The sequence below is a fragment of the Labeo rohita genome, chromosome 4 (assembly GCF_022985175.1).
Source record: "Labeo rohita strain BAU-BD-2019 chromosome 4, IGBB_LRoh.1.0, whole genome shotgun sequence".
In the NCBI taxonomy this organism is placed as follows: Eukaryota; Metazoa; Chordata; class Actinopteri; order Cypriniformes; family Cyprinidae; genus Labeo; species Labeo rohita.
This window is the reverse complement of record NC_066872.1, coordinates 27,517,129-27,529,251: the sequence shown is the minus strand read 5'-3', so window position 1 is coordinate 27,529,251 and position 12,123 is coordinate 27,517,129. Positions and strand designations below refer to the sequence as shown.

The window sequence follows — 12,123 nt, the reverse complement described above, 5'->3', positions numbered from 1 at the left end:
CCTCATTTAAATTATTTTGAGTAATTGAGTAAATGCCTTTTTTGCTTTATTCCCATTCTGTTAGGTTCAATCCAGTTATGCATCCTATTAAAGTCCTTGCTATTTTGTAAATAACCAAGTTTTAATTAGTAAAGTTTAATTGCCGAAGCTTTAACTCTTGTACACCTTTTTATAGGTATGTGTCCTTAAATTACAAACATCCATATTTCTTTTACAGAGTTACAGAATAATAAAATGACCTGCATAATAGAAACATCCCTGGCAACTCACCACTCCATTGACGGACAGGAGTTGGTCGCCTCTCTTAAGACCGCCATGCCTCTCAGCTACGCCCCCTGGGATGATGCGGGAGATGTAAATCGGTGAGTTCTGCTCTTTTCCACCCATCACATTGAATCCAAGCCCCTCATCTGTCTTGGGCAGCTCGACCACCCGTGGGTGAGAATGACCCTCGCTGGCTGCAAATGCTGCCACTGTGGCCTGGTAGGAATAAAAGAGTTCAAAATGTCAGTGAATGTGAAACATGACTGAGAAATATTGATAGACCAATATATCGTCAAGTCTGAATAACAAAATAATCTTTCGAGTTGATTTGCAATATGTACAAACAGCTTGGGGATGAAAAGCAAGTGATGAATTGCGTGGTTTTATTCAAACCATCACTTTTATTTGCATTTAAATATTGTTCAAATATGCATATTTCAGAAGACTTGGAATAAGTTGCTTGATTCATATTGATTGTCTTTATAAAGCTTCTTTTTGAAGCTTGAAGATGTTGCTATGTAGACTTTGAATGGATAGAGATGATGAGAGAATATTAAAAATATCTTCATTTGTGTTCCTAAGAAAATGTGTTATGGGGCTGAATGATGACAGAATTTTCATTTTTGAGCAATTGTGCATTATATGTATTCTTTACATTATACTGGCAAGTATAGATAGATATCAGTTTTGAGTGTTTAAAAAACCATAACACTTGACATTACTAAGAACAAATGACCTTCTTTGCATTCAAGACGGCAGTTTTTTTTAGCTGATGGCATGAGACCCTTTTCTTTTGAAACACATTAAGGTAGATTGATATTCAAGAACCATCAGCCTCAATATACACTTCTAATGCTACATTCTTGAAAAAAAGCACAACTAAACAGCTCCACTATGGCTTTACCTTTAAATGGACTCTGGTCTAGACTGTGGTCTAGTCAAAGTCTAGCCTTTGTGAAAGCAGATATATTAGCAAAAGAAAGTGGTGTCCAGATGTTCACATACTTTTGGTCAGGTATATCCCTCAAAGTTTTTCCATAGCCTGTGCACTCTAAAAAATGCTTGGTTATTTTTTTAACCCAAATGCTGGGTTCACCTCATTGGGTCATTTTATTGGGTTATTTTTAATATTTTTACCCAGGTGCTGGGTTATTTTTTTAACCCAAATGCTGGGTTCAACTTGTTGGGTCATTTTATTGTGTTATTTTTTTGTATTTTTTACTTAGGTGCTGGGTAGTTTTTCTGTGACTAAGTTGCTGGTTCATTTTGAATGCTAGGTTATTTTTTTTATACCCAACCGCTGGGTTGAGCCTGTCTCTGACGAAACAACCCAGCTGCTGAGTTACAGTCAGTCAGAGCGTGGGCTTTTTGAGTCAGTTCTCAGCGCTGCTGATTTGCACTTCTTCAGTGAAATGAAGGTTTGTATACGTTTTATTTCATTTATAAAGTTTTTTACTGTGCTGCAAATTGTATTATTTTATGCAACGCAACATAAGGATGAGATGTCAGTCAGCTGCGTCAGCAGCAGTTGTTTTGCGTTGCATAAAATAAATGGATTTTATTCATAGTTTAGTTTAATAGTTTAATCTTAAAATATGTTCTCTAATCTCTTACTTTTTGTTTATGGGCAGTTTTTGGAGTCAGTCACGGCATCTTTCCGCTACAAGTGAAACGCAAGGCCACTGTCTGAAGTTTGCAGTTAACCCTTCACCGGCTCAGATTTTGGCGACACACCGGCATGAGAATTAGCGCTATTTCAGTAAAAAGCGATTACAGAGAACGGTTGAATACACTAAAGTTAAAATTCTACTTTTTATGTAAATGCTTGTTAAATTAGTTTAAATATATGTAATATTGTAAACTATGCTGTATTCACCCAAATAAGTTCATGTGTTCTTGCTTAATAATAAATGTTCATCTTTTGATTATTACTGTTGCCTCTAGTAATTCTTTGTGTGTTATTATAAGTTCCATTTTATAATAATTTTTAAATAATAGTTGACATAAATAAAATAACCCAGCATGTTTGGTAAAACATTTAACCCAACCAGCTGGGCAATATTTACCCAGCACTGGGTTGCCGAATAACCCAAGTTGGGTTGTTTTTAACCCAGCAATTTTTAGAGTGTGAGAATACGTCAACATGTTCTGTTCGTGCTCTAAATTCAGCAGAAAGAGAAAGTGCATCTGATAGCCTGCACCACTGCCTGCATTGTCGTCTAAATTCCTCAGACTTCAGAGCTTGTTAGCCAAGTGCAACCACCAGGAGACGGAGAATGTGAAGGAAGACAAAAGCACTTCCCGCTGATCCACACTGTAGCTACAGGTGCAGCACTGTGGGGCCCCACTCATTATTAAGGCATTCACACACGCAGGAAACAGTGAGAGAAAAACACCAAGGATTTTTGGAGACTTTGCAAGGCGCCAGATTCCCAAAAGGCAAACCAAGCAGTTTTCTGATCTCTGAAACTGAAAGAACAGCACCTTCCCTGTCTGAGTGTTTCGTGTCGCACTGAAAGAAATGCTGTTTGAAAGTGTTCTGCATGCAAAACACCCTCTTCCCAGATCCTCGACCTTCAGAGCTACATCCTCTCTAAGGAAAAAGGAAGTAGATATATAACAAACATTTTTAAAGCTTGAACCTATTCATTTGCCTAGTCAAATTGTAAATCATCATTTTGCCCATGATTTAAAAGATGATGCATTTTTTAACATTTACATTTAGCAAAAGGTTTTGTACAAAGCAAGTTATATTGCATTCAAGTTTATATATTTCAACAGTACACTGCATTCCCCATAAATAGAGCCCATGACCTTGGCGTTGTTAGTGCCATGCTCTATTGTTTGAGTTCCTGGATTGCAGGAAGTCCACAGAAAACTGAAAATCACCATTATTTAAATACTCTTGTCATCTCAAACCTGTCTATTTTTCTGTTGAAAGAAGTTTTGAAGGATCTTCATGTGAATCCATTAATAGTTCATTCAGCTGTCAAGAATCAAAAACTCATTTCCTCTAAGGAGGCAAGGGTGCAAAATATGACAAAATATTACAAAAATGTGACTTAAACAATTGCATAAATCACTCGTTTTTCTAAAAAATCATTGTTCAACAGTGACACCAACAGGTAAAGTTACAGCAGTAGTCCACATCTCTCTCTCCTCCCCTGAGCCCATTGAGTTTTAACCAATCGGCTGTAATTGGTTCATGCAATATATCCCACCTCTCGTGTTTGTGCGTGTTCCGCGTTCGCGAATCAGCCCGAATGAACAATATAATGGTATTATTGGGAACATTTTTTAAAAGTAAGTAAACAACTCACACACTTAATCAAAATAAGATTTCATTTGCCATGAAAATATAATCTGTTTTTAGTGAGTAATCAGCTTATTGAAATTTAAAGTCGATCTCCGTCACATACCTGTGGGAACTTTTTCGCAAGACTTGTAATATGTACCAATAAGTACATATCACTGCATTTTGAAACAGGTAAAACAGTTGTAATTGTTTTCGTACACAGTTATAGTTTCAGTTTCCAGTTGTAACAAGCTTGCTCGATAGCTCAGCACAGAATTGGACTTGGGATGTGGAATCCTTGGGTACAAATCCCGTGGAAAGCGTGACTCGCGATGAAAAGAGCTGAAAGATGAGAGATTAAAAAACAAGCTAAAATGGCATGCTAAAACTGCGATTGTGTTTTTACGTCACATTCGCTTTTGTTCATACTATCAGAAAGGTTTAGGTATAGACCATTTCGCTAGATGTAAACAACACTGGTCCAGAAGCACTTCCTGTTTTTTTTTTTTTTTTTTTTTTTTTTTTTATTTCACATATACACATACATCTTAAAGGTGCTAATGTAACTTCTTCATCCAGTGAAATGTTATGCTGGTTGTATTTTTTTGTGATGTTTGTGTAAAGTTAAAAAAAAAAGAAACAGGAAGTGTATCGGGACCAGTATATTTACATCTGACGAAATGGTCTATAGTCCAGATGGGACATTTTTTTAGAGTATTAGAGTTATATTGCCACTCAATGGACATTTCAAGTCAGAACTGCGGTAACATGTACAAAACCAACATCATACAAATATGTTCTGGGAAAAAAAAAAAAACGAACGCTCTTTTAGTGCCAGTTAGCGGACACTGTACAAATGTACATGGCTGGATATTTACCAAGCTTGATGACTGATAATGCGAAAAATTTTAAAATTGTTAAAAGTCAACTATTAAAAAGAATAGTTGAACATAAGTTCACAGATAAAATATATTGTTGAAATTGTTATTGACATGAATTAGGACATTTTTCTGAATATCTCTCTTTTTTCCACAGAAAATTACCAACATATGGGTTGACAGGTTAAAGGAGTAGTTCACTTTCAGAACAAAAATGTACAGACCCCCTTGTCATCCAAGATGTTCATGTCTTTCTTTCTTAAGTCGTAAAGAAATTATGTTTTTTTTGAGGAAAACATTTCAGGATTTTTCTTCATATAATACACTTCATTGGTGCCCCGATTTTGAACTTCCAAAATGAAGTTTAAATGCAGCTTCAAAGGGCTCTAAACGATCCCAGCTGAGGAAGAAGGGTCTTATCTAGCGAAAATGATTGGTTATTTACTAAAAAAAATCTATAATTTATATACTTTTTAACCTCAAACCCTCATCTTATCTAGCCCTGCGTGAACTCTGTGTATTCTGGTTCATGATAATTAGGGTATGTTGAAAAATTCAAAATTGCCCTACATCGCTGTTTAACCTTTTTTTGTAAAGGGCGTTTGACTATTGCATGTTTTTTTGTAAACACTGGGTTAGCGATGTAGGACGATTTTGAAGTTGGAGGAGAAAAAGAGATGGGAGTTTTTCGACAAACCCTAACTGTCATGAACCGGAATACACAGAGTTCACACAGAGTGAGACAAGACGAGTGTTTGAGGTTAAAAAGTATAGAAATTGTAATTTTTTTACAACATAACCAATCGTTTCGCTAGATAAAACCCTTCTTCCTTGGCTGGGATAGTTTATAGCCCTTTAAAGCTGCATTTAAACTGCATTTTGGAAATTCAAACTCGGGGGCACCATAGAAGTCCACTATATGAAGAAAAATCCTGAAATGTTTTCCTCAAAAAACAATTTCTTTACGACTGATGAACATCTTGGATGACAAGGGGGTGAGTACATTATATGTACATTTTTGTTCTGGAAGTGAACTACTCAATTAAGTATACAATTGTAATTTGGGTAAACTATCTTTTTAATGGCACCTGAACGAATTTCAGAACATAACCCAGTGGAATTCACAATATTCTGAGCAACGGCCCATTCAAGCTCATTGTATGCTTTACAAATTACATATTAAATAATTACACGGTCTTCACAAGGAATCTCCACTGGTAATGAATATTGGCTTTTAACATTTACATCAGCAATGCATGTGGTGCATGGAAAAAATGCAAGCCGAATGGAGCTCATTGACAATTGCTGCAGGGGATCCCAAAGGATGACTGGGGCTTTTAGAGCTGTTCTTCATCCTATTTATGTGCCATCGATTGAAAACTGTCCCAATGGCACGCAGATGCAAGCTGCTCAGACATGCTAATTGCCTTTTTGCTAGCGATTTGAGTCCAGTATGCTTTTGGAACCCTGTAGTAACTTTTCAAAGTGACCAAGCGAGTTTCTTTGAGGCCCTATAAGACTTTTGTAATTTACATCCTGCATTAGATCTTTAATTGATATGCTAATTCTGCTCATCTGGAGAGACCTGCTTGCTGAGCATACTAATTACACTAAGCACCGCTGTTTTCTAAGTAAGTGCCATTACCATAGTATAGTTCTATATTATTACAGCACCACTCAAATGAGTCACGCTATTGGTTAAAATTAGTGCTTTGTTTTCATTATGTCAGAACCCAAACCTATATGTCACTGACAATATCTGCACCAGGGTCTCAGAAGTAGCAAGTGCCATTAAAAATGTATTATGACTCTGAATCAATGACAAGGACCTTAAATCATAAAAAATTCCAAAAGCGTACACTGTGCATGAATTGCCAACCAATCAAGGGATTAGACAGAGGAAAGTCATTTTAGATCATAAAACCACTAATACCAAAATATAAGTCACCTCTAAAACTTGTCCTTCAGTGATGATAGGATGAGGGCCTAATTAAATATTAAGGTCATAAATTTGTTTTTCATTTTATTTTTTCCCCCAAGGCCCGCTTATAATGTTAGTCAAGGTTGTTTTGCACTCAAAAACTTATAATTGACCCTTCGCTAAACTCCACCCTCATTGGTTACTGATGTCGCCAACACAAGCTTTAAGGAATATCCTAAAGGAATGAATGTGAGATTTCCAAAATGCTTTTTTTTTTAAATGTGCTCAAAAATTGAATTGATGATATCCTTAAGTGGGCTGGAACGAAGTGTGAGATTGTAAAGCATCTGCCATTTTCTCTATGAAATTGTTAAACTACGCATTAACATCATTACTTCTACTTTTACAAAAAAAAGCTTTAGTCACTCTTCACATTATGCAGAGCTAAGAACAGCACGTTTCTCCACACATCTTACTCTCGTGGTGCCCTCAAGTGCACCTGGAAAATCTTGTACCGTCTGCATTCATCATTATTATGACAGATCAAACATGCAAATTGGAATCGTAACATGGAAGTAGCTTAAAATAAATGTTTGTGATGAATAAAGCAGTGAAAGTCGAGTGATTAACTTCAAGCTTGTTGTCTACAAGCTGTTCCAAACATCACGCCTTTAAAATAACTGAAACACACATGCAAAATAACTTGCAAAATCATTCATTGCAATTCACTACAGACTTGCTTTCTGCTTACTGATCTTTATATATAGGTTATAGATATATGATATTATGTTTATTAGAGATCTAGGCACAACTCAACTGTATCATCTGGAATGCTGAGTTTCTCACTTGTAAATACGACTTGTTTGGTCTTTCATGTGCATAACTCATATTTATGATATTCCAGACTGCACTTGAAAGGCACATTATTCTTAGTTATATACCAAATGGAACTAAAACATCTCCTCTTGGCGTTTATGAATAGTATCTCTACTTCCTTCTTAGTACTTCACCATGACTGAGTGGGCACCATGAAGTCGCTGGACACTGAATAGACATCTTTGATGCGTAAAAATGGTCGGTCATGTTCAACAATGTTTTTTTGGACTTGGAGAGAAGTTTTTTGTTCTGAAACGTGCCGTGTGTCTGTTTGATAGTACACACATTCATTAAAAAATCAATGAAATTTTGATTTCTTAAAATATGACCCCTTAAAATGCAATCATTAGTGTATGTAAGGAGACATTTTAACATGTTGACATGCAAAGAGTGGCCTCAATACTTAGGAAAGTCTGCTGTTCATTTGGATTTGCATAGTTAATAGACTATTACGCTGAACGCAAGCCTAATTGGGATCAAAACACAATTAGAACAACACCCACAAGTGCAGTCTATTGAGCTATTTAAAAAAAAAAAGGTATTGCAGGGTACCGCTCAGCATCCTTTGTAGCATCCAAGCGTGCTTTGTGTTTTCTGTGCCGCTCTTTGTGTCTAAAGGTGTAACTGTGTATGAGTCTGCTGGTCTGTGCACCCATGCGGAGAGAGCTGGTGGATGGAACTCTCTGGACGGCGATGTGGCCTTTAACTGGCAGGGCTCTCACATTTGGCTGATTGGTGTATGTCCCTGTATGTGATGTGAGGATGTGCTTAAGTATATAGTTTCGTAATCAAGCAGTTGGTGGGTTGCTTGAAGGACTAGTTGACTAATCGGTCTTAAAGAGCCCTCCATAATTAGGCTAGTTTTAAGATCGTCCATTCAGGGTTAGAATTCTTTTAATCTTTTATTCTAAAAATGGAGCAGGAATGAAAAAGAACAGCAGTCTCAAGATGGTTTAAAAGTAAAGTATTTTTTAACTTTAACAGCCTTAGTGAGCATAAGTATGGAAGCCTGTTTTCGCCACATAATAAAAAATAAAAAAGGTAATTGTGACTTTTAATCTCACAGTTCTGACTTTTTTCTCCCAAGTGCGAGTTTGCATCTTGCAAATCAGACTTTTTTCTCAGAATTGTGAGTTTATAGTTTGTAATTCTGATTTTATAACACGCAATTTCGGTTTATTAATCCAGTATTGTGACATATAAACTTGCTATTCTGAAAAAAGGCTTTTTTCCCCCTCAGAATTGGATTTTTTTTTGCAATTGCAAGTTTATATCTCACAATTTTGAGAAAAAAAATCTGAATCGCGAGATAAAGATTTGCAATTTTGAGAAAAAAAAAGTCAGAATTGTGAGTTTGTGTAGCAATTCTGACTTTATAACTCGCAGTTGCGATTTTATATCTTACAATTCAGAGAAAAAAGTCAGAATTGCGAGATACAAACTCTCAATCCTGATTAAAAAATTCAGAATTGTGAGTTTGTCTCGCAATTCAGACTTTATAACTCGCAGCTGCGATTTTATATCTTACAGTTCTGGCTTTATAACTCGTGCTTGCAAGTTTATGCCTCACAATTCTGAGAAAAAAGTGATAATTGCGAGTATATATCCCGTAATTACGAGAAAAGTCAGAATTGCGAGATACAAATGTGCAGTTCTGAGAAAAAAGTCAGAATTGTGAATTTGTCTTGCAATTCTGACTTTTCTCGTTGTGATTTTATACCTCACAATTCTGAGAAAAAAGTCATAATTGTGAGTTTATATCCTGCAATTTGGGCTATATATCTCACAATTCTGAGAAAAAAAGTCAGAATTGCGAGATGTAAACTTGCAATCTTGAGAAAAAAGTCAGAATTGTGAGTTTGTCTCGCAATTCAGACTTTATAACTCACAACTGCCATTTTATATCTCACAATTTTGAAAAAAAGTGCTAATTGCAAGTTTGTATCCCACAATTCTAACTTTATATCTCGCAATTCTGACTTCACAATTGTGAGTCTAAATCTCAATTTTGAGAAGTTTATATCCCGCGACTGCTAGAAAAAGTCAGAAATGGGAGTTTGTCTCGCAGTTCAGACATTATAACTCACAATTGCAATTTTATATCTCACAATTTTGAGAAAAAAAAGTGATAATTGTGAGTTTATATCCCACAATTCTGACTTTATCTTGCAATTCTTGATATCTTAATTTTGAGAAAAAAATTCAGAATTGGGAGTTTATATCCCACAATTTCTAGAAAAAAGTCAGAATTGTGAGTTTATCTTGCAATTCAGACATTTTAACTCGCAACTGCGATTTTATATCTCTCAATTCTGAGAAGAAAAAAGATAATTGTGAGATTATATCCCACAATTCGAATTTTATTACTCACACTTCCGAGTTTATATCTCACAGAATTGTGAGGTGTGAACTCGCAATTGCGAGACAAAAGTCAGAACTGTAAGATAAAAAGTCGCAATAACCTTTTTTAAATTTTTTATTCAGTGGCGAAAACAGGCTTCGATATATAAGAGATTACTTTCGAAAACAAAATCATATGGTAGTGTATATAAAAAACACTATATACAGTCATAGCCAAAAATATCGGCATCCTTGCAATTCTCTCAGAAAATTGTTCAAATTGCAAATTTTGATATTCACGTGCTTATTGTTTTTGCAACAACACAAAAAACAGAAGTCAAACTTAATAAAATTTCACACAGAACTCAAAATGTTCACACAGACAAAAATGATTGGCACCTTGTCAAAATTGTAAGAAATAATTGCTTTTCAAGCATGTGATGCTCCTGTAATTTGTATTTAGACACACCTGTGGCAAGTAACAGGTGTGGGCAATATAGTAATAACACTTGCAACCAGTTAAAATGGAGAAAAGTTGACAACCTTTGTGTTGTGCGTCACACTGAGCATGGAGAAGTCAAAGTAGAGAAGAAAAGTAGAGCTTTTTGGTTAAAGCAAAGGAGAGTTTTTGGCAAAACAGCAATTGGGAGAAGGGATCCTTCAAATCTGAATGACCTGGAGCAGTTTGCAAAAGAAAAGTGCTCCGAAATTCCTGTAGAGAGGTGTAAGAAACTCATTCATGGTTACAAGAAGCGACTGATTTCAGTTATTTTTTCCAAAGGGGGTGCTACCAAATATTAAGTTAAGGGTGCCAATAATTTTGTCCAGCGCATATCTTGGGTTCTGTGTGGAATTGTATCAGATTTGACTTTTTTTCTGTTTTGTTTTTTGTGTTGTTCCAGTGCAAACAAAAAAATAAACGTGAGTATCAAAACATTTTCTTTAAGAAGGGTTGCATTTTCTGACAGAATTGCAAGGGTGCCAATATTTTTGGCTGACTGTATGCCTATATATACCTCTTTTCAATATAACTCTTATATGTGAACAAATCTGAAAGCACTGAATTAAGAGAGATTTTTTGCAAGCTTTAGCCTATTATTTTATTCATATCTGTCAAATGCACTTGCCTGCAACCATTCAGGTGTGCAAAGTGTCCATTCCTCAAAATATAATTAAAGTCAATCTGAGATATCAGGAATGCTGCAGTGACTCATAAATTACCACATTTAACTGGGGATTGTGACCCATCCCAAAAAAAAACAATATTGTAGTGAGGTTGAAATTCTTCCACTAAAGATTCAGCAAGGCACTTCTGCTCATCCAGTACTCAGCAATTCCACTGCCCCCTCCCCTTTCGTTTTTATGTCTCGTCTTTTTCTCACAAGAGTGCACTCTTCACACAGTATGAATCTAAATGAATGCTGTTTCAGTAGCAGTGTCTGAAGAGCAACTGGCAAGTGGTTGCGTGCAGGTCAGGCTAATTGCTGATTATGTTGATCAAATCAAGACAGTTTGTGGAGAAACACATTTTGAAAATTATTTAATGGATTTCATCTTATTGCTCATTAGATGACAGAAAGGGTTGTTATTATTAGTCTAGCTTATCCGCCTTATTCTTCAATGTGGAAGTAAGCCTATAGATGAGACGTCCAGTTCATTAGCTGCTATAAGGAAATAACAAGAAGAACAACAAGCAGTAAACGGTGAAACTGTCTGCACTACAAACCAGCGTGTTCATAATTAAGACAGCACATTAAAATAATATGGTAAGACACTCCACTTTGCAATACCAAGCAGCAACAAGCTGTTTTGTACAGCTAAAAACAGCTGGATGCGGATGAGACCAGAAGCCAGACCCATAAAATTTACAAATGTCCGCACATGCTCTTACAGGAAAAATAAGGTAGATACATAATTATATGTGTAATACAGAAACACAGAGCAGGTTATTTGGAAATAAATAAAGTCAGACCTACCTTAGCTGTGGCGCGTGCTTGATACTCTGGACAGCCATTCACCGTTATTGTTTCATGCATATATTGATAGACCTATTAAAATAGAACAAAACATCAGTTTCAGCTTTTCTACATTTATCAAAATGATGTAAAACATGGACAAATAGTGATGAGGCATTCTGCAAAAGTAGGCATTACAAATTCAAGTCAGCCAGGTTTATTTTCAAAACATGTAATAGATTTTAACTGGTGATTAAATGGTATTCATGGAATTAAAAAGCAAAACAGCGCTCATTGGTTAGGAAATGGTTCAGTTTTTCACCTTGCTCAAAGATAAAAGACCCAAACAAAGCTTGATTTAAAGGGGATGTCGAATGCAATTTCATTCATTCTGGCTTATTTTTGTGGCTAAAGAGTTGGATTCTCATGCATGGTCAAAGACTCCAAAAAACGAGTTGGACATATAACAGAGTATTTCTGTGCCAAAGACGCTCCTTTAGGGTTCGTATAATTTTCGGAACGTTTTTTTTTAGCATGGCCCCATCAGCTATAGCGATTTATAGTGTTTCATTCGTTGCCATAGTTCATTAGCCA

At 35.9% G+C, this 12,123-nt stretch overlaps 1 protein-coding gene across 2 annotated transcripts in view; it reads right to left on the bottom strand.

Annotated features, from left to right (window-relative positions):
* Positions 1-12,123, bottom strand: part of lin7a (lin-7 homolog A (C. elegans)) — a 68,243-nt gene that overhangs the window by 13,171 nt on the left and 42,949 nt on the right. For both annotated transcript variants that reach the window (XM_051107571.1, XM_051107570.1), the window contains exons 3-4: positions 11,551-11,622; positions 271-480 (exon numbers count right to left, since the gene is read on the bottom strand). In XM_051107571.1, the coding sequence (XP_050963528.1) occupies positions 271-480; positions 11,551-11,622 (282 nt within the window). The remainder of the gene's footprint in view (positions 1-270; positions 481-11,550; positions 11,623-12,123) is intronic.